The sequence below is a fragment of the Pleurodeles waltl genome, chromosome 1_1, assembly GCF_031143425.1.
Source record: "Pleurodeles waltl isolate 20211129_DDA chromosome 1_1, aPleWal1.hap1.20221129, whole genome shotgun sequence".
NCBI lineage: Eukaryota > Metazoa > Chordata > Amphibia > Caudata > Salamandridae > Pleurodeles > Pleurodeles waltl.
In genome coordinates this window covers 528,764,158-528,791,389 of record NC_090436.1, presented here as the reverse complement: position 1 = coordinate 528,791,389, position 27,232 = coordinate 528,764,158, and the positions used below count along the sequence as shown (strand labels likewise).

General features: G+C 49.4%; 1 protein-coding gene across 4 annotated transcripts in view; it reads left to right on the top strand.

Annotated features, from left to right (window-relative positions):
- Positions 1–27,232, top strand: part of SKIC3 (SKI3 subunit of superkiller complex) — a 1,026,707-nt gene that overhangs the window by 917,028 nt on the left and 82,447 nt on the right. For all 4 annotated transcript variants that reach the window (XM_069225585.1, XM_069225575.1, XM_069225607.1 and 1 more), the window contains exon 39: positions 4,394–4,524. In XM_069225585.1, the coding sequence (XP_069081686.1) occupies positions 4,394–4,524 (131 nt within the window). The remainder of the gene's footprint in view (positions 1–4,393; positions 4,525–27,232) is intronic.

The window sequence follows — 27,232 nt, the reverse complement described above, 5'->3', positions numbered from 1 at the left end:
TTCCCTCGGTGGCAGTCAAGGCTACTGTCTTAAGGGATGTGCTGCAATCGTGAGTCTCCCCCTCAGAACCGCTACTCCCATTCAACAGAGTCCTCACTGACGTCCTTCTGGGGACATAGTCCAAACCCATCACAACGTTCCTGTGAATAGGACAATTGTCTGCCACTGCCCCGCTCCAGGGGATCCAAATTTCCTCACCAAATACCCTACCCCAGAGAGCTTGATGGTCCAAACCTCTAACTGTCACGTAAATCCTGGTGCACTCCCTACTGCACCCATGATTGGGAATCCAAGAGGCTGTTTACTTTGAGGAAGAATGTTTTCTTCCACTAGCCTGGCTTTGCGGTCCATGAACACTGCATGCCTTTTGACCGGTGTAGGAAGTTGGCTCTGTTTATACTATATGAAAGTGAGAGATAGTGTGCACAGAGTCCAAGGGCTCCCCTTAGAGGTTGATAGTGGCAAAATTAGATAATACTAATGCTCTATTTTGTGGTAGTGTGGTAGAGCAATAGGCTTACCAGAGGGTAGTGTTAAGCATTTGTTGTACACCCACAGGCAATAAATGAGAACACACACTCAAAGACTCCAGGCCAATAGGTTTCTATATAGAAAAATATTATTTTAGAACCACAAGAGTCAGAATTCAAGTAAGTACATCAATTGTCAGGTACTCGGCATAGGTAAATATGGAACTTCGAATTAAAACAGTAATGTACACAGTTTTGGCAAAAATGGCAATAAGCTATTTTAAAAGTGGACACTGCAAAAATAAACAGTTCCTGGGGGAGGTAAGTGTAAGGAAATGGCTCCCTGTTGCAGTTACCCCCCACTTTTTGCCGGATACTGACGCTGACTTGACTGAGAAGTGTGCTGGGTCCCTGCTAACCAGGCCCCAGCACCAGTGTTCTTTCACCTAAAATGTACAATTGTTTCCACAATTGGCACACCCCTGGCACACAGATAAGTCCCTTGTAAAAGGTGCCAGTGGTACCAAGGGCCCTGTGACCAGGGAAGGTCTCCCAGGGCTGCAGCATGTGTTGTAACACCCTTAAGGACCCCTCAACTAACACATGCACACTGCCATTGCAGATTGTGTGTGTTGGTGGGGAGAAAAAGGCAAAGTTGACATGGCATCCCCCCCCAGGGTGCCATGCACACAAAATACTGCCTGTGACATAGGTAAGTTGCCCCTAAAGCAGGGTGCACTATACCACAGGTGAAGGCATAGCTGCATGAGCAATATCCTCAGAGGTCGCTGGTTCCTGTCGGATGCGTCGCTGTGCAGGTTTATTGAGTCTGGAGACAAGCCGGAAGGTCTGGGACCAAGTCAGTTGGTGTCTCCGAACTGTGGAGTTCATAATTGACAGACTCCCAGACCATATACTCTTTATGGCTACCCTGCACTTACAATGTCTAAGACTTTGCTTAGACATTGTAGGGGCATAGTGCTCATGCACATATGCCCTCACCTGTGGTATAGTGCACCCTGCCTTAGGGCTGAAAGGCCTGCTAGAGGGGTGACTTACCCATGCCACAGGCAGTGAGAGGTGGGCATGGCACTCTGAGGGGAGTGCCATGTTGACTTATTCATTTTCTCCCCACCAGCACACACAAGCTGAGAGTCAGTGTGCATGTACTGAGTGAGGGGTCCCCCGGGTGGCATTATACATGCTGCAGCCCTTAGAGACCTTCCATGGCAACAGGGCCCTTGGTACCAGGGGTACCGTTTACAAGGGACTCATCTGTGTGCCAGGGCTGTGCCAATTGTGGGAACAAAGGTACAGTTTAGGGAAAGAACACTGGTGCTGGGTCCTGGTTAGCAGCGTCCCAGCACACATTCAATCTTAACTGGCATCAACAAAAGACAAAAAGTCAGGGGAAAACCATGCCAAGGAAGGCATTTCCTTACAATTCCTAAGAGGGCTCACACATTTATTTCCTCCCACTCCATTTGTCATGCTTCAGTGGGACCTTAATCTTGTACTTACTTTTTTGATGTGTACCCCCTTTGAGCCAATGCATAATTGTCTCTTATGGCTCCTGACCTTCAAAACTGTCTTTCTGGTCGCTATCACCTCTGCGCACAGGGTGAGTGAGCTTCATGCCCTTTCCTCAAAACCTCCATACATATCTGTGCACCCTGACAAAGTAGTGTTGCGCACTCTGTCATACTTCCTTCCTAAAGTGGTTACACCCTTTCATGTAGGCCAGTCCATCACTCTGCCTACTTTCTACGCACCCTCACATCCTTCCCATGAGGAGGAGAGACTCCATCGTCTGGACCCGAAAAGAGCGTTGGCGTTCTATCTCAATCGTACTAAAGATTTACTGGTGGACAATCAACTCTTCGTTGGGTATGTGGGTGCGAAAAAAGGGAAGGTGGTGCAAAAGTGTGCCATCTCTCGATGGGTACTTCTTTGCATCAAAATGTGCTACGCCTTGGCCAAAAAGCAACCTCCTGAAGGCCTGCATGCTCATTCCACCAGAGCAACTGCTGCTTCCACTGCGTGAGCACGCGGAGTTCCTGTCCTGGATATCTGCCAGGCAGCTACGTGGGCGTCCCTGCACACGTTTGCTAAGCACTACTGCCTGGACAGTCAGGTCCATCGGGATGACTATTTTGGTTGTTCAGTCCAGCAGGATTTCCTAGTATTATCTTGGTTCGCAGCCCACCACCGAGGATGGCATAGCTTGGGTATCTGTTTTAAGGTAAGGAATCTGCAACTAGAAGTCTCTATCAGATGTACAAGTTACTTACCTTCGGTAACAAAATATCTGGTAGAGACATATTCTAGTTGCAGATTCAATATCGCCCACCCATCCTCCCCGATTGCAAACTGATTTCTAGGGACAGGCATTCCCTCTTTCAGGTCCTTAGCTCTGGCGCACCAATCTCAGTGTTCCTAGCGGCTCTGCGCTTTGACGTGGAAAGTCGTTAAAAGAAACTGACGTCACTGCACGAGGGTGGTGTCTATATACTACTCCCGACGTCATCACGGCAACCACGATGCCCGCGGAGTTGACTGACGCCACCTGCCAACACGCAAGGGTATTGCTCAAAGAAAAATCTCCGGATCTAGTCTGACGCCTGGGGGGAAATTCTAAGGTAAGGAATCTGCAACTAGAATATGTCTCTACCATATATTTTGTTACCGAGAGTAAGTAACTTGTTCTTCTTGCCATACATCCTGACAAAGTGGTGCTTCGCACAAGGGCTTCTTTTCTACCTAAGGTAGTGACACCCTTCTGTGTCGGACAGTCCATCACCTCTCCTACCTTTTATGCACCCCCATATACCTCTCATGAAGAGGAGAGACTCCACCGTCTGGACCCAAAAAGAGCTTTGGCGTTCTATCTTGATCGTACAAAGACTTCTGGGTGGACGGTCAACTCTTTGTGGGATATGTGTGTGCAAAGAAGGGGAAGGCGTTGCAGAAGAAGACCATTTCACAATGGATACTCTTATGCATCAAAATGTGCTACGCTCCGGCTAAAATGCAACCCCCTGAAGGTTTGCGAACTCACTCCACCAGAGCTACTGCTAGCACAGGGTGTTCCCGTCCTGGATATTTGTCAGGCAGCAACGTGGGCATCCATGCACACTTTTCCCAAACACTACTGCCTAGACAATCAGGTCCTAAGGGATGGCTACTTTGGCCATTCGCTCCTGCAGGACTTCTTGGTGTGATCTTGGTTCGCAGCCCATCTCCGGGGATGGTATTGCTCGGGTATCTATTCAAAGGTAAGGAATATGCAACTAGAAGTCTCTATCAGATGTAAAAGTTCTTACCTTCTGTAACAAAATATCTGGTACAGACATATTCTAGTTGCAGATTCCTTACCGACCCTCCCAACCTCCCCGCACTGCGAACTGATTTCTAGGGACAGGAACTTCCCCAGAAGGGCCCTAGTTTTGGCGCACCACTCTGTTCTTCATGCCTCCGCGCTACTGGCGTGAAAAGTTGTAAAAAGAAGCTGACGTCAGCGGTCCGGGGTGGCGCCTATATATGACCACGACGTCATCAGGGGAGCATGACGCCCGCGGTGTCGACCGATGCCACCTGACGGTGTGCAGAGGTTCTGCTCGAAGAAAAATCTCCGGATCCAATCTAACGCCTAGGGAAATTCAAAGGTAAGGAATCTGCAACTAGAATATGTCTCTACCAGATACTTTGTTACCTAAGGTACGTAACTTGTACTTTAATAAGGTAGTAATACTTGGAAGCTTTTTCAAATACTTTATAACTAAAATGTATCTGTCCAAGTTTACTTAAGCAATGCTTCCTAACAGGATCCATAATAGTTCCTTAATCAAGTAACAGAAATACTGTTTTGTGTCTGGACCGTGTTTTATTGTTTTTTTTATTCTTATACATTCATTTCCAAATAGGCACGAATTCCAAATAATCGTTGGCCGGCCCTGGTTCAGGAGGCAGTTGCTGAAGCCTTGAAGATTTCCTTCTGTCCACTTGCTGTTTTGCTTCAGGGGCTACAGCAGTTCAACATCAAAATGGGGGCAAGGTAAGAAGTTCTGCAGAATTTCAGGTAAACTTACTCAATAAATTACTTGCATAAAAATTATGCTGGCCTTTAGGAACACTTGTTGAAACTTTCTGTTAAGAAGATGCATATCTGATGGAGATTTCTAATTGCAGATTCCTTACCTTAGAATTTCCTCCAGGCGTCAGACTAGATCCCGAGATTTTTCTTCAAGCAGTACCCCTGCGCACCGTCAGGTGTCGTCTGTCGACTCTGTGGGCGTCTTTGGCGTTGTGGTCACCCTGATGACGTCACAGTCATATATAAGCATCACCCAGCGCGTTGACATCAGTTATTTTCTTACTGCGCCAGCCTATGCGCAGATCCCAGAAAAGAGCTACCCCTAGTCATTTTTTGACTCTCTGCAACACTTTTGTCAAATACTTTTTGACGAGTTTTGAATGCATTGAGGGATGTCCTGGAAGACTGGCTTTAAATCCTGCGTCTCCTGTCACCGAATGATGTCGGTGACAGATCTGCATCTTGTCTGCCTTTGGGGTCTGGAGCACAACCATGACCCGAAATCGTGCTCTGAGTGTCGGGCCATGAACCCCAAGGCTTTGAGGGAGGGGTTCCTAAAGCTCATGACAGCCCGGCCCTCGACTCCATGTCGCTCCCGGTCTCATTCAATAGGAAGTTTACTAGACCACTCGCAAAGCCATTACCAATCCTCCTCGTCCCATTCCAAGTCCTCTGGATGATCGGGTCACAGGAAGAAGTCCAAACGTTCCTCGACTTCACCCCGTTGCTCGGACGACGCAGGAAGAGCATTGATGCTCTGGGCCTGCGTCGGGGTCTGCTCTCTGGGAGATGGTGCCACCCCTGCCCAGTTGAAAGAGTTTTATGAGTCCATGCGCCTTATCTTTTAGCATACCGACCCGTCCTCCAGGCCCTCAGACCCAGGAGAGGCGGTTGGGCTCCAGTCGACGCCGTCCTATACTTATCCCAGCCGACCACTTTCATTTTCCATGGGATATCTATGGATATGGGGATAGTGTAGAGGGGTCGCTGGACCCTTAAAAATACCAGCTTGACTCTGACATGGACTGGGGGTCACAATTTGGGCAATGCTAACGTACTAGATACCTCTCCTGAAGCCGGCATGCTTTCTCCCCCTATCGTGGCTACGGAGGAGGGAGATTCATAATCCATGGTGGTACGAAGGGCCACTGAGGTTTTAGACCTCGAGCTTTGTAGGAAGCTGTCTCTGTATATACTATATCAAAATGAGATATAGTGTGCACAGAGTACAGCGGTTTCCCAAGAGGCTTGACAGAGGCAATAATAGATAATACTAATGCTCTATTTGTGGTAGTGTTGTTGAGCAGTTAGGCTTATCAGAGGGTAGTTTTAAGCATTTGTTGTACACACACAAGCAATAACTGAAAACACACACTCATGACTTAACTCCAGGCCAATAGCTTTTTATATAGAAAAATATTATTTTGTTAATTTGTGTTTAGAACCACAAGATTCATTTAGCAGGTAAGTACTTTAAATGAAAGGTACTTTGCATAGTATAGTTGAGACTTTGAATAGATTCAATATTGTACACAGTTTTCATTAAGATGGCAAAAAGCTATTTTAAAAGTGGACATATTTTTAACAGTTCCTGGGGGATGTAAGTACAGTTCAGTTTCAGAGGTAAGTACCACACTTACATGTTCAGTCTCTGGGGCAAAGGTAGCCCACCGTTGGGGGTTCAGGGCAACCCTAAACACCCAGCACAAGCAACAGGGCTGGGCCGGTCAGGTGCAGAGGTCAAACAAGAGCAAAAATAGCGTGGGCACCTATGGAGAGAGGGGGTACTCTGGTTCCAGTCTGCTTGCAGGTAATTACCCATGTTGTCGAAGGGCAGACCAGGGGCGTTTGGAGGAGTACTAGAGCGGCCCCAAGTAGGCACACAAATCACACCCTCAGTGGCACGGGGGCAGCCAGGTGCAGTGTGCAAACAGGGCATCGAGTTCTCAATAGAACTCTATGGAGGGACCCGGGTGGCCACTTAGGTGCTGCAAGCAGGGCACAGGGGGGCCTCTCGGGCTAGCCACCGACTGGGCAATGGTGAGGGCCGCCGGCTGGTCATTGCTGCACCGTGACCACGGGCCTGGGGGCTGTGGGTGCAGTGCTTCTTCCAGGTGTCGGATATCCTTGTCCCGGGCAGTCGCGGTCAGGGGTGTCCTCGGGATTCCCTCTGCAGACGTTGTCATGGGGGTGCAGAGAGGTCAGCCCAGGGTGGTCACGACGTCGGAGTCACCTGGGGGTCCTCTCTGGATAGTCGGTTTCTCTGGACACGGGCCGGAGTGTTGGTGCAGAGTAGTGGGGACTTACGCTTCTGGAGTGAGGTGGGAGTCCCTTTAAAGATGGATGTCTTTTCTCCTGGTTGGGCAGAGCTACTGCTCATGGGAGTTCTTGGTCCTCGGTGATGCAGGCAGGCCCTTGGAGGCTTTTCAGGGGTCGCTGGTCCTGTGGAACACGTCGCTTTTCGTTGCAGGGTCTTTGAATCAGGAGACAGGCCGGTAGGACTGGACCAAGTTAGCTGTTGTTTCTTTTTCTCTGCGGGGTTTTTCAGCTCATCAGTCCTTCTTCTTCTTGTGAGGTTGTCAGGAATCTGAAGGATTGGGTTCAGGGTCGCCCCTAAATACTAAATTTAAGGGCATGTTAGGGTTAGAGGGCAGTAGCCAATGGCTACTGTCCCTGAGGGTATGTCCACTCCCTCTGGGGAGGGGAGCACATCATTAGCCCTATTAGTCCTAATCCTCCAAAGCAAGATGGAGGATTTCTCAATGAGAGGGGTCATTTAAGCTCTGGTCACCTTCGGGGTGGACCTGGCTGAGGGGGTGACGACTCCTTGTTTTTCTCATTATCCCTCCAGATTTGCTGCTAAAAGTGGGGGCTTGTCCGGGGGAGCGGGCACCTCCACTCGCTAGAGTGCCCTGGGACATTGTAACACCAGCCTTGGGCCTTTGAGACTCACCGGCATGTGTTACAATTCCTGCAGGGGGAGGTGTGAAGCACCTCCACCCAGGACAGGCTTTGTTTCTGACCACAGAGTGGACATAGGCACTCACCCCATGTGGTCAGAAACTTGTCTCTCAGTGGCACACTGGCACAGACCGGTCAGCCTTGCACTAGCAGTTGGGCCTACATATAGGGGGCATCTCTAAGATGCCCTCTGTGTGCATTTTTTCAATAAATCCTACACTGGCACAGTGTAGATTTATTTTGCTGAGAAGTTTGATACCAAACTTCCCAGTATTCAGTGTAGCCATTATGGTGCTGTGGAGTTCGTAATGATGAACTCACAGACCATATACTCAGTTTGGCTACCCTGCACTTAAAATGTCTAAGAATTGACTTAGACACTGTAGGGGCATAGTGCTCATGCAGCTATGCCCTCACCTGTGGTATAGTGCACTCTGCCTTAGGGCTGTAAGGCCTGCTAGAGGGGTGACTTATCTATGCCACAGGCAGTAGGTTGTGGGCATGTGTTAGACCTGACAGCCTTAGGGTGGTCGCCCCTAACTTTTTTGCCCGCCTCCCTCCACTTTTTGGTCACTGTTTTTGCTGGTTTTAGGACTCTGCGCACTTTACCACTGCTGACCAGTGCTAAAGTGCATATGCTTTCTGCTTTAAAACATGGTGACATTGGATCATACCCAATTGGCTTTTTTAATTTACTTATAAGTCCCTAGTAAAGTGCACTATATGTGCCCAGGGCCTGTAGATTAAATGCTTCTAGTGCGCCTGCAGCACTGATTGTACCACCCACTTTGGTAACCCCTTGACCATGTCTCAGACCTGCCATTGCAAGTTTCACTGCTAATTTGACTTGCATTTAAAAGTACTTTCCAAGACTAAAACTACCTTTTTCTACATATATGTCATCCCTAAAGTAGGCCCTAGGTAGCCCATAGGGCAGGGTGCTGTGTAGACAGAAGGCAGGACATGTACCTATGTAGTTTACATGTCCTGGTCGTGTAAAACTCCTAAATTCGTTTTGCACTGCTGTGAGGCCTGCTCCTTTCATAAGCTAACATTAGGGCTACCCTCATATACTGTTTGAGTGGTAGCGTCTGATCTGAAAGGAGTAACAAGGTCATATTTAGTATGGCCAGAATGGTAATACAAAATCCTGCTGACTGGTAAAGTTGAATTAATATTACTGTAAGGAAATGCCTCCTTGGCATGGTTACCCCCTGACTTTTTGCCTTTGCTGATGCTAAGTTATGATTGAAAGTGTGCTGGGACCCTGCTAACCAGGACCCTGCTAACCAGGCCCCAGCACCAGTGTTCTTTCCCTAAACTGTACCTTTACTTCCACAATTGGCACAGCCCTGGCACTCGGATAAGTCCCTTGTAACTGGTACCCCTGGTACCAAGGGCCCTGATGCCAGGGAAGGTCTCTAAGGGCTGCAGCATGTCTGGGGACCCCTCACTCAGCACATGCACACTGCCTCACAGCTTGTGTGTGCTGGTGGGGAGAAAATGACTAAGTCGACATGGCACTCCCCTCAGAGTGCCATGCCAACCTCACACTGCCTGTGGCATAGGTAAGTAACCCCTCTAGCAGGCCTTACAGCCCTAAGGCAGGGTGCACTATACCACAGGTAAGGGCATATGTGCATGAGCACTATGGCCCTACAGTGTCTAAGCCAAACCTTAGACATTGTAAGAGCGGGGTAGCCATAAGAGTATATGTTCTAGGAGTTTGTCAAACACGAATTTCACAGTTCCATAATGGCTACACTGAAATCTGGAAAGTTTGGCATCAAACTTCTCAGCAAATAAATGCACACTGATGCCAGTGTACAATTTATTGTAACATGCACCCAGAGGGCATCTTAGAGATGCCCCCTAAATACCAGTCTACCTTCTAGTGTGGGGCTGACCAGTTTCTGCCAGCCTGCCACAACCAGACGAGTTGCCGGCCACATGGGGAGAGTGCCTTTGTCACTCTGTGGCCAGGAACAAAGCCTGCACTGGGTGGAGGTGCTTCACACCTCCACCTGCAGGAACTGTAACACCTGGCGGTGAGCCTCAAAGGCTCAGCCCCTTTGTTACTGTGCCACAGGGCATCCCAGCTAGTGGAGATGCCCGCCCCTCTGGCCACTGCCCCCATTTTTGGCGTCAAGGCTGGAGGAGATAATTAAGAAAACAAGGAGGAGTCACCCACCAGTCAGGACAGCCCCTAATGTGCTCTGAGCTGAGGTGACCCCTGCCTTGAGAAATCCTCCATCTTAGTTTTGGAAGATTCCCCCAATAGGATTAGGGATGTGCCCCCCTCCCCTCAGGGAGGGGGCACAAAGAGGGTGTAGCCACCCTCCAGGACAGTAGCCATTGGCTTCTGCCCTCCCAGACCTAAACACCCCCCTAAATTTAGTATTTAGGGGCACCCCAGAATCCAGGAAATCAGATTCCTACAACCTGAAGAAAGAAGAAGAACTGCTCAGCTGAAAGCCCCGCAGAGACGACGGAAGACGACAACTGCTTTGGCCCCAGCCCTACTGGCCTGTCTCCTGACTCGAGAGACTGCAACATCGATGCATCCAACAGGGACCAGCGACCTCTGAAGCCTCAGAGGACTGCCCTGAATCTAAGGACCAAGAAACTCCAGTGAGCAACAGCTCTGCTCAACAAACAGCAACAATTTTGCAACTTTTCTGCAACTTTCAAAGATCTCCGCCAGAAGCGTGAGAGTTCACCCTCTGCACCCGACGCCCCCGGCTCGAGATCCAGAGAACCAACAACACAGGGAGGACTCCCCGGCAATTGCGACCCCGTGAGGAGCCTGAGACGATCCTCCTAGACCCTCACAGCAACGCCTGCAGAGAGAATACAGAGGCTCCCCCTGACCGCGACTGCCTGTAACAAGGGACCCGATGCCTGGACCAAGCACTGCACCTGCAGCCCCCAGGACCAGAAAGAACCGAACTTCAGTGCAGGAGTGACCCCCAGGCGACCCTTTGCCTAGCCCAGGTGGTGGCTGACCCGAGAAGCCCCCCTGTGCCCTGCCTGCACCGCTAGAGTGACCCCCAGGTCCCTCCATTGTTTCCTATACAAACCCGACGCCTGCTTTGCACACTTTACCCGGCCGCCGCTGAGGGTGTGTTTTGTGTGTCTACTTGTGTCCCCCCAGTGCTCTACAAAACCCCCCTGGTGTGCATCCCGAGGACGAGGGTACTTACCTGCTGGCAGACTGGAACCGTAGCACCCCTGTTCTCTATAGGCGCCTATGTGTTTTGGGCACCTCTTTGACCTCTGCACCTGACCGGCCCTGAGCTGCTGGTGTGGTAACTTTGGGGTTGCCTTGAACCCCCAACGGTGGGCTGCCTATGCCCAGGAACTGAGACTTGTGAGTGTCTTACTCACCTCACAATCTAACCAATACCTACCTCCCCCAGGAACTGTTGATTGTTGCACTGTCTACTTTTAAAATAGCTTATTGCCATTTTAACAAAAACTGTATATGTTATTGCTCTAATTCAAAGATCCTAACTTACCTGTGTGGAGTACCTTGCATTTTATGTATTTACTTCAAATCGTGAACTTGTGGTTCTAAAAAATAAATTAAGAAAATATATTTTTCTATATAAAAACCTATTGTCTTGGAGTAAGTCTTCGAATGTGTGTTCTTCATTTATTGCCTGTGTGTGTACAACAAATGCTTAACACTACCCTCTGATAAGCCTACTGCTCGACCACACTACCACTAAATAGAGCATTAGAATTATCTAATTTTGCCACTATCCTACCTCTAGGGGGAACCCTTGGGCTCTGTGCACACTATCTCTTACTTTGAGATAGTATATACAGAGCTAACTTCCTACAATGACCATTTTAGAAATGCCACTTTTAGAAAGTGAGCATATCTCTGCACTTAAATCTTTCTGTGCCTTACAATCCACGTCTGGCTAGGTTTCATTGACCGCTCCCTTGTGCATTCACTCAGACGATCCCCAAACACAGGCTGCTCAGTCACACTTGCATACATCTGCATATTGAATGTGTCTTCCTGAAGCTTGGTGGATGGAGGTCCTGACACCTACATGTCAAAGGACAAGTAACCTGTCCTCACACAAAGAACTACCACATCCCCTACTAGGACCCTGCCAGACAGGATGGAACTGACAGGGACCGTGTGCACTTCTAAGCCACTCTTTGAAGCCTTCCCCACTTCATAGGCACGTTTGGGTATTTAAACAGGGCCTCTGACCGTACCAATTCAGACACTTCTGAGGTAGACACTCTACTTCATCAAGATACTTCCTGTAGAAGAGAACCTGAACCAGAACCTGCAACCTGCCAAGAAGAACTGCCTTGCTGTTTCCCTGCTGCCTTGCTGCTCTCTGGCTGTGCAGAGAAGTGCTCTGCAAGGGCTTGGATAGAGCTTGCCTCCTGTTCCCTGAAGTCTCAGGATCAAAAAGACTTCATTCCTGCAAGAGAACTCCCTGTACGGTGCAAATCGACGCACATCCTGCAAGAAATGACGCACAACCTGCAACGCAGCGAGAAAATCACTGCACGCTGAACCGGTACAACGCAACCCGACTTCGCAAGGAGAAGATCGACGCTGCGCCAGCGTAGCGACTGGAAATTCAAAGCACGGCACACGGGATCGACGCAAAGCAGAGACGGAACGACGCAGCCCGACTTCCTGAGAGGAATCAACGCAGTGCCTGACGTGTGGTAGAAATTTCTACGCAATGCCCACCGGATCGACACAGCCCTTGTGACTTCGTCCTGCAAGTGCCGGATTTCAACGCATCGTCCCCGGGATATCCGAAAACCCTGCAACCTGAAGAGGATCCATGTCTACATGTCGGAAATCGACGCAAAGCTTGTTCTGCGTGAAAACGCAACAACGCATAGTCTGTGTGCACTGGAAAAATCGACGCAAACCTCCCTGTTTTCCACGCATCTCCTCTGCGGTGCCTTGCAGAGAATTTGTACGCAAACCAGGTACTTTGTGCTTACAAGAGACACTTGTTGATTTTTAAGGGACTAAAATACACTTTATATCATCTTTTACAGTGATATATTCAACATATACTTATTGCATCTTAATCGTTTTAACCTGCATCTTACCAGATAAATATTATATATTTTTCTAAACACTGTGTGGTGTATTTTTGTGGTGTTCTACTGTGATAAAGCATAATTTATCGCACAAATACTTTACACATTGCCTTCAAGTTAAGCCTGACTGCTCAGTGCTACCAGAGTGTGGGGGAAGGATAATTTGGATTGTGTTTGACTTACCCTGACTAGAGTGAGGGTCCTTGCTTGGACAGGGGGTAACCAGACTGCCAACCAAAGACCCCATTTCTAACAGCATGGCACTCTGAGGGGAGTGCCATGTCGACTTTGTCTTTTCTCCCCACCAGCACACAAGCTGCAAAGCAGTGTGCATGGACTGAGTGAGGGGTCCCTGAGGGTGGCATAATACATGCAGCAGCCCTTAGGGACCTTCCCTGGCCACAGGGCCCTTGGTACCAGGGGTACCTTTTACAAGGGACTTATCTGTGTGACAGGGCTGTGCCAATTGTGGAAACAAAGGTTCAGTTTTAGGGAAAGTACACTGGTGCTGGGGCCTGGTTAGCAGAGTCCCAGCACACTTTCAGTCAAAGCTGGCATCAACACTAGGCAAAAGGTGTGGGGGGCATACCAACAGTGGCATTTTCCTACACAACCATCCCTCACCCCCTAATGAAAGAGGATGAGACTAACCTTTCCCAAGAGAGTCTTAATTTTTTAAGTGTAACAACCTGGAAAGGCCATTTGCATTGGAATGGGTAGTCCCAGGTCTGTGTTCCACTACAAAGTCCATTCCCTATAAGAATATGGACCACCTCAAAAGTTTAGGGTTCTCGTCTTTCATTTGCATGAGCCATCTGAGAGGTCTGTGGTCAGTTTGAGCTATAAAGTGAGTACCAAACAAGTATGGTCTCAACTTTTTCAGTGACAAAACTACAGCAAAGGCCTCCCTTTCAATGGCACTCCAACGCTGCTCCCTGGGGAGTATTGTCCTGCTAATGGAAGCAAAAGGCTGGTCAAGGCCATCATCATTGATTTGGGATAGGACTGCTCCTATCCGACGTTCAGAGGCACCTGTCTGCACAGTGAATTGCTTAGAATAATCTGGAGCTTTTAGAACTGGTGCTGAGCACATAGCTTCTTTTAGGGTGTCAAAGGCTTTTTGACAGACTATGGTTGTAGGAAGTTGGCTCTGTATACACTATTTCAAAGTAAGAAATAGCATGCACAGAGTCCAAGGGATCCCCTTAGAGGTAAGATAGTGGCAAAAGTCGATAATTCTAATGCTCTATTTTGTGGTAGTGTGGTCGAGCAATAGGCTTATCAGATGGGTAGTGTTAAGCATTTGTTGTACACGCACTTGCAGTAAATGAGGAACACACATGCAAAGACTTACTCCAGGCCAATAGGTTTTTAGATTGAAAAATATATTTTCTTAGTTTATTTTACGAACCACAGGTTTAAGATTTACATTAACCACTTTAAATGTAAGGTACTTCACTTAAATACTTTAAGAACTTTGAATGAAAACAATATAATGTACAGTCTTTGTAAAAATGGCAATAAGCTATTTTCAAAGTGGACACTTAGTGCAAAAATCAACAGTTCCAAGGGGAGGTAAGTAAAGGTTAGATTAGGAGGTAAGTAAAACACTTACAAGTCTCAGTTCTGGGGCATAGGCAGCCCACTGTTGGTGGTTCAAGGCAACCCCAAAGTTACCACACCAGCAGCTCAGGGCTGGTCAGGTGCAGAGGTCAAAGAGGTGCTCAAAACACATAGGCGCCTATGGAGAACAGGAGTGCTCCGGTTCCAGTCTGCCAGCAGGTAAGTATCTGCGTCCTCGGGGGCAGACCAGGCGGATTTTGTAGAGCACTGGGGGGACACAAGAAGCACACAAAACACACCCTCAGCGGCACAGGGTGCGGCCGGGTGGTTTCAATGGAGGGACCCGGGGGTCATTCTAGCTGTGCAGGCAGGCACAAGGGGGGCTTTTCGGGACAGCCACCACCTGGGCAAGGCAGAGGGTCGCCTGGGGGTCACTCCTGCATCGAAGTTTGGTTCCTTCAGGTCCTGGGGGCTGCAGGTGCACTGTTGGTTCCAGGCGTCGGGCCCTTTGTTACAGGTGGTCAGGGTCAGGGGGAGCCTCTGGATTCTCTCTGCAGGCGTCGCTATGTGGGCTCAGTGGGGTCATCTCTGATTACTCACGGGCTCACAGTCACCGGGGAGTCCTCCCTGAGGTGTTGGTTTTCTGCAGGTCGAGCCGGGGGCGTTGGGTGCAGAGTGTAGAGTCTCACGCTTCCGGCGGGCAACGTGAAGTCCTTAGAAGTTGCTTCTTTGTTGCAAAGAAGTAGCTGGTTTTGAACAGGGCTGCTGTTCACAGGTGTTTCTTGGTCCTGTAGTCCAGGGCAGTCCTCTGAGGCTTCAGAGGTCGCTGGTCCCTGTTGGATGCGTTGCTGGAGCAGGTTTTCGAAGTTGGAGACAGGCCGGTAGGGCTGGGGCCAAATCAGTTGTCGTCTTCCTCCTTCTCTGCAGGCTTGTAGGTCAGCCGTCCTTCTTCTTTCTTCAGGTTGCAGGAATCTGATTTCCTGGGATCTGGCGAGCCCCTAAATACTGAATTTAGGGGTGTGTTTAGGTCTGGGAGGGCAGTAGCCAACGGCTACTGTCCTTGAGGGTAGCTACACCCTCTTTGTGCCTCCTCCCTATGGGGAGGAGGGCGCATCCCTAATCCTATTGGGGGAATCCTCCAAACTCAAGATGGAGGATTTCTAAAGGCAGTGGTCACCCCAGCTCAGGACACCTTAGGGGTTGTCCTGACTGGTGGGTGACTCCTCCTTGTTTTTCTCATTATCTCCTCCAGCCTTGCCGCCAAAAGTGGGGACAGTGGCTAGAGGGGCGGGCATCTCCACTAGCTGGGATGCCCTGGGGCGCTGTAACAAAAGGGGTGAGCCTTTGAGGCTCACCACCAGCTTTTACAGTTCCTGCAGGGGGAGGCGAGAAGCACCTCCACCCAGTACAGGCTTTGTTTCTGGCCACAGAGTGACAAAGGCACTCTCCCCATGTGGCCAGCAACATGTCTGGTGTGTGGCAGGCTGGCAGAAACTGGTCAGCCTACACGAGAGGTCAGGTAGGTATTCAGGGGGCATCTCTAAGATGCCCTCTGGGTGTATGTTACAATACATTGCACACTGGCATCATTGTGCATTTATTGTGCTGAGAAGTTTGATACCAAACTTCCCAATTTTCAGTGTAGCCATTATGGAACTGTGGAGTTCGTGTTTGACAAACTCCCAGACCATATACTCTTATAGCTACCCTGCTCTTACAATGTCGAAGGTTTTGCTTAGACACTGTAGGGGCATAGTGCTCATGCACATATGCCCTCACCTGTGGTATAGTGCACCCTGCCTTAGGGCTATAAGGCCTGCTAGAGGGGTGACTTACCTATGCCACAGGCAGTGTGAGGTTGGCATGGCACTCCGAGGGGAGTGCCATGTCGACTTAGTCCTTTTCTCCCCAGCAGCACACACAAGCTGTGAGGCAGTGTGCATGTGCTGAGTGAGGGGTCTCTAGGGTGGCATAAGACATGCTGCATCCCTGAGAGAACTTACCTGGCCAGGGGTACCAGTTACAAGGGACTTACCTGAGTGCCAGGGTCATGCCAATTGTGGAGACAAAGGTACAGTTTAGGGAAAGAACACTGGTGCTGGGGCCTGGTTAGCAGGGTCCCAGCACACTTTCAAATCATAACTTAGCATCAGCAAAGGCAAAAGGTTAGGGGGTAACCATGCCAAGGAGGCATTTCCTCACAATGGTCCAGTTGACTTTCTTTCGCATTTTCTTGGTGGTTCATTCTGTGAGGGGAGTCACTATGGATCCATACCCTTCACAAACCTATACTATCCAGTCAAGCCAAGGAATGCCCTGACTTGAGTCTGGGTTTTTGGAGCTTCCCAGTCCAGAATTGTCAGGATCTTGGGTTCTAAGGGTTGCACTTGGCCTCCACCTACAAGGTGACCCAAGTATACAACTGTTCTTTGCCCTATCTGGCATTTGGGTAGCTTGATAGAGAGGCCTGCTGTTTGCAGGGCCTCCAAAACCTTCTCCCAGTGGACCAGGTGATCCTGCCAGCTGGAGCTAAAGACCACAATATCATCTAGATATGCTGCACTAAAGTACTTCAAGCCAGCAAGGACTTGATTCACCAACCTTTGGAAGGTGGCAGGGACATTCTTTAAGCCAAAGGACATAACAGTAAACTGATAATGCCCATCAGGTGTTGAGAATGCTGTTTTCTCTTTTGCTTCAGGTGCCATCCTAATTTGCCTGTACCCTGTACCCTGTACTTAAGTCAAAGGTACTCAGAAATGTGACTGTCCCTAACTTGTCAATCAGCTCATCTGCTCTGGGTATGGGGTGAGCATCTGTCTTGGTGACAGAATCGAGTCCTCTGTAGTCCACACAAAACCTAATTTGTCTCTTTCCATCTTTGGTATGAGGTTTGGGGACCAAGACTTTTGGGCCAGCCCAGGGACTGTCAGAGTGCTCTATTACCCCTAACTCCAGCATCTTGTGGACTTCCACTTCGATGCTTTCTTTGACTTGGTCAAACTGTCTGAATATTTAGTTTTTGACAGGTAAACTGTCTCCTGTGTCCACATCATGGATACACAGATGTGTCTTTCCAGGGGTCAAAGAAAAGAGCTCAGCATACTGTTGTTGGACTTGCCCACAATCAGCTTCCTGTTGGGCAGAGAGGGTGTCTGAATAGACCACACCATCTACTGTCCCATCCTTAGGGTTAGTTGAGAGGAGGTTAGGGAGAGGTTCACTCTCTGCTTCCTTATCCTCATCAGTAACCATCAACCTGGTTGTATCTGCCCTGTCATGATAGAGCTTAAGCTGGTTAACATGGATCACCCTCTTGGGTGTCCTCCTAGTGCCCAGGACCACCAAGTAAGTGGCCTGACTCCTTTTCTCAAGCACTGGGTAAGGGACACTCCATCTGTCCTGAGATGCCCTGGGAGCCGCAGGTTCCAGAACCCAGACTTTCTGCCTTGGTTGGAAATCAACCATTGCAGCCTTTTGGTCATACCACAACTTCTGGAGCTGTTGGCTGGCCTCAAGGTTTTTGGATGCCTTTTCCATGTACTCAGCCATCCTTGAGCGAACACCAAGCACATAGTCATCCATATCTTGTTTATGCTCATGGAGAGGTTGTAGGAAAATGCCTCTCATGGCATGGTTACCCCCTAACTTTTTCCTTTTGTTGATGCTAGTTATGATTGAAAGTGTGCCGGGACCCTGCTAAGCAGGCCCCAGCACCAGTGTTCTTTCCCTAAACTGTACCTTTGTCTCCACAATTGGCACAACCGTGGCACACAGATAAGTCCCTTGTAAGTGGTACCCATGGTACCAAGGGCCCTGTGGCTAGGGAAGGTCTCTAAGGGCTGCAGCATGTATTATGCCACCCTGGGGGCCCTTCACTCAGCACACGGACACTGCCTCACAGCTTGTGTGTGCTGGTGGGGAGAAAATGACTAAGTCGACATGGCACTCAACTCAGAGTGCCATGCCCACAACCCCCACAACCCACTGCCTGTGGCATAGGTAAGCCACCCCTCTAGCAAGCCTTACAGCCCTAAGGCAGGGTGCACTATACCACAGGTGAGGGCATAGTTGCATGAGCACTATGCCCCTACAGTGTCTAAGTGAATTCTTAGACATTGTAAGTGCAGGGTAGCCATAAAGAGTATATGGTTTGGGCGTTTGTCAAACACGAACTCCACAGTTCCATAATGGTTACACTGAATACTGGGAAGTTTGGTATCAAACTTCTCAGCACAATAAATCCACACTGATGCCAGTGTGGGATTTATTGAGAAATGCACACAGAAGTCATCTTAGAGATACCCATGTATTCCAGTCCAACTCCTAGTGCTAGGCTGACCAGTTTCTGACCAGCCTGCCACATCCAGACGGGTTTCTGGCCACATGGGGTGAGTGCTTTTGTCACTCTGTGGCCAGGGACAAAGCTTGTACTGGGTGGAGGTGCTTTCACACCTCCAACTGCAGGAACTGCAACACCTGGCGGTGAGCCTCAAAGGATCTTGCCTGGTGTTACAGCACCCCAGGGCACTCCAGCTAGTGGAGATGCCCGCCCCTCTGGACACAGCCCCCATTTTTGGCGGCAAGTCCGGAGGAGCTAATGAGAAAAACAAGGAGTCACCCACCAGTCAGGACAGCCCCTAAGGTGTCCTGAGCTGAGGTGACCTCTGCCTTAGGAAATCCTCCATCTTGATTTTGGAGGATTCCCCCCAATAGGATCAGGAATGTGCCCCCCTCCCCACATGGAGGAGGCACAAAGAGGATGTAGCCACCCTCCAGGACAGTAGCTATTGTCTACTGCCCCACAGACCTAAACACCCCCTAAATTGAGTGTTTAGGGGCGACCGTGAACCCAGTAAATCAGATTCCTGCAACCTGAAGAAAGAAGGACTGCTGACCTGAAAGCCCCCCATACACGATGGAGACAACAACTGACTTGGCCCCAGCCCTACCGGCCTGTCTCCAGACTCCGAGAACCTGCACAGCGACGCATGCAGTGGGACCAGCGACCTCTGAGGACTCAGATGACTGACATGCACCTAAAAGACCAGGAAACTCCGGAGGACAGCGTCTGTGTCCAAAACTACAACAAAGAAACAATCTCCAAAGAAGACTATAGCCTCACTCCGGAAGCATGAATCTACACACACTGCACCCGACACCCCCGGCTCGTGTCCAGAAGAACCAACGCCCCAGAGAGGACCCCCTGGTGATATGGGCACCCTGGGTCGACCTCCCTACAGCGACGCCTGCGGAGAGGATCCAGAGGCTCCCCTTGACCGCGACTGCCAGGTAACAAAGGAACCCAACGCCTGGAAGATGCACTGCACCCGCAGCCCCCAGGATCGACAGGAACCAACCACTGGTGCAGGAGTGACCAGCCGGCGGCCCTCATCCTAGCCCAGTCGGTAGCTGTCCCGAGAAGCCCCCTGTGCCCTGCCTGCATCGCCAGAGTGACCCCCGGGTCCCTCCATTGACTTCAACACAAAACCTGATGCCTTGTTCACACTCTGCACCCGGCCGCCCCTGTGTCGTTGAGGGTGTATTTTGTGTGCCTTTTTGGGACCCACTCACCCCCCAGTGCTCCACAAAACCTCCATGGTCTGCTTCCCGATGACTCAGGTACTTACCTGCTAGCAGACCTGAACCGGGGCACCCCTGTTCTCCATAGTCACCTATGTTATTTGGGCCCTACTTTGACCTCTTCACCTGACCGGCCCTGTGTTGCTGGTGCTGGGTGTTTGAGGTTGACTTGAACCCCCAACGGTGGGCTGCCTATGCCCAGGAGACTGAACCTGTAAGTGCTTTACTTATCTGTAGGCTTATCAGAGGGTAGTGTTAAACATTTGTTGTACACACACAGGCAATAAATGAAGAACACACGCTCAAAGACTTAACTCCAGGCCAATAGTTTTTATATAGAAAAATATATTTTCTTAGTTTATTTTAAGAACCACAAGTTCAAGATTTGAAGTAAATACATAAAATGCAAGGTACTCCACACAGGTGAGTTAGGAACTTTGAATTAAAGCAATATCATATACAGTCTATGTTAAAATGGCAATAAGCTATTTTAAAAGTGGACACTATGCAAAAATCAACAGTTCCTGGGGGAGGGAAGTAAAGGTTAGATTGTGAGGTAAGTAAGACACTTACAAGTCTCAGTTCCTGGGCATAGGCAGTCCACCGTTGGGGGTTCAAGGCAACCCCAAAGTTACCACACCAGCAGCTCGGGGCCAGTCAGGTGCAGAGGTCAAAGAGGTGCCCAAAACACATAGGCGCCTATGGAGAACAGGGGTGCTCCAGTTCCAGTCTGCCAGCAGGTAAGTACCCACGTCCTCGGGGAGCAGACCAGGGGTTTTTGTAGAGCACTGGGGGGGACACAAGTAGGCACACAAAACACACCCTCAGCGGCACAGGGGCGGCAGGGTGCAGTGTGCAAAGCAGGTGTCGGATTTTTGATAGGAAACAAAGGGGAGACCCGGGGGTCACTCTAGCAGTGCAGGCAGGCACTGGGGGGGGGGGAGATGCTTCTCGGGACAGCCACCACCTGGGCTAAGCAGAGGGTCGCCTGGGGGGGGGGGGGTGGTCACTCCTGCACTGAGGTTTGGCTCCTTCTGGCCCTGGGGGCTGCGGGTTCAGTGCTTGTTCCAGGCATCGGGTCCCTTGTTACAGGCAGTCGCTGTCAGGGGAAGCCTCCGGATTCTCTCTGCAGGCATCACTGTGGGGGTCCAAGGGGGTCGTCTCAGGCTACTCATGTCGTCGCAGTCGCCAGGGAGTCCTCCCTGTGGTGTTGGTTCTCTGGATCTCTAGCCGGGGGCATCTGGTGCAGAGTGTGAAGTCTCATGCTTCCGGCGGGAAGAGTGAGTTCTTTGGAAGTTGCTTCTTTGTTGCAAAGATGTTGCTGTTTTTGAGCAGAGCCGCTGCTCACGGGTGTTTCTTGGTCCTGGGGGTCAGGGCAGTCCTCTGAGGCTTTAGAGGTCGCTGGTCCCTGTTGGATGCGTCGCTGGTTGCAGGTTTTCGACTCTGGAGACAGGCCGGTAGGGCTGGGGCCAAAGCAGTTGCTGTCGTCCGTCATGTCTGCAGGCTTGTAGGTCAGCAGTCCTTCTTTGTAGTTCAGGTTGCAGGAATCTCCTTTCCTGGGTTCTGGGGTGCCTCTAAATACTAGATTTAGGGGTGTGTTTAGGTCTGGGAGGGCAGTAGCCAATGGCTACTGTCCTGGAGGGTGGCTACACCCTCTTTATGCCTCCTCCCTGTGGTGAGGGGGCACATCCCTAATCCTATTGGGGGAATCCTCCAAAACTAAGATGGAGGATTTCTAACGGCAGGGGTGACCTCAGCTCAGGGCACCTTAGGGGCTGTCCTGACTGGTGGGTGACTCCTCCTTGTTTTTCTCATTATCTCCTCCAGCCTTGCTGCCAAAAGTGGGGGCAGTTGCCGGAGGGGCAGGCATCTCCACTAGCTGGGATGCCGTAACAAAGGGGATGAGCCTTTGAGGCTCACCGCCAGGTGTTACAGTTCCTGTAGGGGGAGGTGTGAAGCACCTCCACCCAGTGCAGGCTTTGTTCCTGGCCACAGAGTGACAAAGGCACTCTCCCCATGTGGCCAGCAACTTGTCTGGTTTGTGGCAGGCTGGCTGGAACTGGTCAGCCTACACTAGTAGTCAGATTGGTATTCAGGGGGCATCTCTAAGATGCCCTCTGGGTGCATCTTACGATAAATTGCACACCAACATCAGTGTGCATTTATTGTGCTGAGAAGCTTGATACCAAACTTCCCAGATGTCAGTGTAGCCATTATGGAACTGTGGAGTTCGTGTTTGACAAACTCCCAGACCATATGCTCTTATGGCTACCCTGCACTTACAATATCTAAGGCTTTGCTTGGACACTGTAGGTGCATCGTGCTCATGCACATATGCCCTCACCTGTGGTATAGTGCACCCTGCCTTAGGGCTGTAAGGCCTGCTAGAGCGGTGACTTACCTATGCCACAGGCAGTGTGAGGTTGGCATGGCACTCTGAGGGGAGTGCCATGTCGACTTAGTCATTTTCTCCCCACCAGCACACACAAGCTGTGAGACAGTGTGCATGTGCTAAGTGAGGGGTCCCCAGGGTAGCATAAGACATGCAGCAGCCCTTAGAAACCTTCCCTGGCATCAGAGCCCTTGGTACCAGGGTACCAGTTACAAAGGACTTATCTGAGTGCCAGGGCTGTGCCAATTGTGGAAGCAAAGGCACAGTTTAGGGAAAGAACACTGGTGCTGGGGCCTGGTTAGCAGGGTCCCGGCACACTTTCAATCAAAACTTAGCATCAGCAAAGGCAAAAAGTTAGGGGGTAACCATGCCAAGGAGGCATTTCCTTACATTATCTGAAAAACTAACTATTACTTACCTCACCCAGGAACTGTTGGTTTTTGCATTGAGTCCACTTTTAAAATAGCTATTTGCCGTTTTTGCTAAAACTGTGTATATTACTGTTTTAATTCAAAGTTCCATACTTACCTGTGTGAAGTACCTTACAATTTATGTACTTACCTAAATTCTGAATCTTGTGGTTCTAAAATAAATTAAGAAAATAATATTTTTCTTTATAAAAACCTATTGGCCTGGAGTTAAGTCTTTGAGTGTGTTCTCATTTATTGCCTGTGTGTGTGTGTGTGTGTGTGTGTGTGTACAACAACTGTTTAACACTACCCTCTGATAAGCCTACTGCTCGACCACACTACCACAAAATAGAGCATTAGTATTATCTAATTTTGCCACTATCAAGCCTCTTGGGGAACCCCTGGACTCTGGACACACTATCTCATTCTGATATAGTATATACAGAGCTAACTTTCTACATTGGTGGATCAGCGGTGGGGTCTAAGACTTTGCATTGGCTGGACTACTCAGCCAATACCTGATCACACGACAAAATTCCAAAAATTGTCTTTAGAAAATGTATTTTTGAATTTTGACTATTTTTCCAAATTCTTAAAAGTACTGCTAGGGCCTTGTGTAAGTCCCTGTTAGCATCTCTTTTTTAAGTTTAAAAGTTATGTAAAAGGTAGGATTTAATTACTAGAAGTAGTTTTTAGTTTCTTAAAAATGAATCCCAACTTTTAGAGACATATTTAGTAACTCAGAGGATATGGTGATTGAACTCAAACTCACCCCTTACCAGCATCTAGGGATGACAGAGGTAAGGTCCCTCTGTAAGCAAAGAAAGATTAAAACTGGGTCCAACCCTAACAAGGTCACGCTGCAGGAGCTCTTGGCAGAGTACACTGGGGACCTACCCTCAGATGAGGAAGAAGTTGGGGATCAGGAGCTAGAACTCCCCCCTCCTACCCTAACTAGGGAGACCAGGGTTCCAAGACCCCTGTCTCCACAAATCAGACTCCAAGATTCAGGTTCTCCCACAGGGGACTCCAGTCCCTTTGGGAACATTAAAGACAGTCTCAATGAGGAGGACATCCTTTTAGCAAGGATGGCCAAAAGATTAGGTTTGAATAAACAGCTCCTAGCTATAGAAAGGGGGAGAGTAGAAATGGGGTTTGCACCCATAAATGGTAGCAGCAATATAAATAGGGTCAGGGAGAATACTGACATACTAAAAATCCCCAGAGGAGTTTTTTCAAAATATGAAGAAGGTGATGATATCACCAAATGGTTCACAGCTTTTGAGAGGGCTTGTGCAACCAGAAAACTAAACAGATCTCACTGGGGAACTCTCCTTTGGGAACTGTTCACTGGTAAGTGTAGGGATAGACTCCTCGCACTCTCTGGAAAAGATGCAGAATCCTATGACCTCATGAAGGCTACCCTGATTGAGGGCTTTTGATTCAACTAAGGAGTGCAGAATTAGGTTCAGGGGGCTCACTAAACCTCGAACCAGTCCTGGGTTGATTTTGTTGACTACTCAGTCAAAACCCTTGATGTTTGGATAACTGGCAGTGGAGTGCATGACTATGATGGGCTGTATAATTTATTTAGGAAAGAACATCTGTTAAGTAACTGCTACAATGACAAGTTCCATCAGCTTCTGGTAGACCTACGTCCAATTTCTCCCCAAGAATTGGGAAAGAAGGCAGACCACTGGGTCAGGACAAGGGTGACCAAGACTTCCACGGCGGGCGACCAAAAGAAAGGGGTCACAAAGCCTCCCCAGGGGAAGAGTGTTGAGACATCCAAGGGAAAAACTAAAGAGTCTTCTCCAGGGCCCCAAACACCTGCACAGGAGGGTGGGTTCAAAGCCTCTTCACAATCCTCATTTGGGTACAAGGGTAAAAACTTTGATCCCAAAAAGGCCTGGTGTTGCAGCTGTAGTCAGCATGGACATCAAACTAGAGACAAGGTCTGTCCCAAGAAAGGTTCCACTTCAACTACTACTCCAGTTAGCACTGGAATAGCCAGTCTCCAGGTGGGATCAACAGTGTGCCCAGAGCAAATCAGGGTCCACACTGAAGCTACATTAGTCTCTGAGGGTGGGGTGGATTTAGCCACACTATCTGCCTGGCTGCCTAACATGCAAAAATAAAGGCAGCAGCTCTTTATTAATGGGACTAGAGTAGAGGCCCTGAGGGATACAGGTGCCAGTGTCACTATGGTGAGAGAGAAACTGGTTTCCCCAGGACAATACCTGACTGGACAAACTTACCCAGTCACCAATGCTGAAAATCAGACTAAAGTGCATCCCATGGGTATGGTAACTTTAGAATGGGGAGGGGTCACTGGCCTGGAACAGGTGGTAGTCTCTTCTGCTATACCAGTTGAATGTCTGCTTGGAAAGGATCTGGAGTCCTCAGCATGGGCTGAGGTAGAACACAAAACCCATGCAGCCATGCTGGGTATCCCTGAACTGGTGTGTGTCAAGACTAGGGCACAGTGCAGAGCTCAGGGTGAAAAAGAGGTGTTGGAGTCTGGAATTATGGCCCAACCCTCCAAGAGAAAAGGAAAGAAGACTGGGGAACCAGCTTCAGCACAGAACAAGAAACAGAACCTCTCTTCCCAGGAAGAAGTTCTATCCCCTGAGGGAACTGAGCCTACAGAGTTAGAACCTTATCAGGTAGAGCTCTTGGCCCCAGGGGGACCCTCAAGGGAACAGCTGTGCAAGGGGCAAGAAACTTGTCCCTCTCTTGAAGGCCTAAAGCAGCAAGCTGCTAACCAAGAAAAAGGAAATGTCAGTGGAACACACAGGGTCTATTGGGAAGATGGACTCCTTTACACTGAGGCAAGAGACCCCAAACCTGGTGCCACTAGGAGAGTGGTAGTGCCTCAGGAGCTTAGGAAGTTTATTCTGACCTTAGCCCATGGCATTCCCCTTGCTGGGCATTTGGGACAAACCAAGACATGGGAGAGGTTAGTCAACCATTTCTATTGGCCCAATAGGTCCCAGAAAGTGAAGAAGGTTTGTGCCTCCTGTGCCACCTGTCAAGCCAGTGGTAAGACAGGTGGCCACCCAAAGGCCACCTCATTCCACTTTCAGTGGTGGGGGTCCCGTTTGAAAGAGTGGTAGTGGATATAATGGGTCCACTTGAACCTTCCACAGCATCAGGGAATCAGTATATCCTAGTAGTAGTGGATCATGCTACTAGATACCCTGAAGCAATTCCCCTTAGGTCCACTACTGCCCCTGCAGTAGCCAAAGCACTCATTGGTATTTTTACCAGAGTGGGATTTCCTAAGGAGGTGGTTTCTGACAGAGGTATCAACTTCATGTCAGCTTATCTGAAACATATGTGGAAAGAGTGTGGGGTGACTTACAAATTCACCACACCATACCATCCACAAATCAATGGTCTTGTAGAAAGATTTAACAAGATATTGAAAGGCATGATCATGGGGCTTCCTGAAAAGCTCAAAAGGAGATGGGATGTCCTCTTGCCATGTCTGCTTTTCGCATACAGAGAGGTGCCTCAGAAGGGAGTAGGGTTTCTCCCTTTGAACGTCTGTTTGGCCACCCTGTTAGGGGACCACTAGCTCCTGTGAAAGAAGGCTGGGAGAGGCCCCTCCATGAGCCTAAACAAGATATAGTAGACTATGAACTAGGCCTACATTCCAGGATGGCAGAGTACATGGAAAAGGCAAGCAAAAACCTTGAGGCCAGCCAACAACTCCAGAAGATGTGGTATGGCCAAAAGGCTGCTATGGTTGAGTTTCAGCCAGGGCAGAAAGTCTGGGTTCTGGAGCCTGTGGCTCCCAGGGCACTCCAGGACAAATGGAGTGGCCATTACCCAGTGCTAGAGAAAAAGAGTGAGGTCACCTACCTGGTGGACCTAGGCACTAGCAGGACCCCCAAGAGGGTGTTCCATGTTAACCGCCTAAAACTCATCCATAACAGGGCAGATGTAAACATGTTGATGGTTACAGATGAGGACCAGGAAGCAGAGAGTGAACCTCTCCCTGATCTCCTCGACACAGACCCTAAAGATGGCACAGTAGATGGAGTGATCTACTCAGACGCCCTATCTGGCCAACAGCAAGCTGATGGGAGGCAAGTCCTCCAGCAGTTTGCTGAGCTCTTTTCCCTAACCCTTGGTCAGACACACCTGTGTACCCATGATGTGGACACAGGAGACAGCATGCCTGTCAAAAACAAAATATTCAGACTGTCTGACCCAGTTAAGGAAAGCATCAAAGGGGAAGTCCACAAGATGCTGGAGTTGGGAGTGATTGAGTACTCTGATAGTCCCTGGGCTAGCCCAGTGGTCTTGGTCCCCAAACCTCACACCAAAGATGGTAAGGGAGAGATGGGGTTCTGTGTGGACTACAGAGGGCTTAATTCTGTCACCAAGACAGATGCTCACCCCATTCCAAGGACAGACAAGCTGATTGATAAATTGGGTGCTGCCAAATATCTGAGTACCTTTGACTTGACAGCAGGGTACTGGCAAATAAAAATGGCACCAGGAGCAAAAGAGAAAGCAGCATTCTCCACCCCTGATGGGCACTACCAGTTTACTGTGATGCCCTTTGGCTTAAAGAATGCCCCTGCCACCTTCCAAAGGTTGGCGAATCAAGTCCTTGCTGGCTTGGAGTCCTTTAGTGCAGCTTATCTTGATGATA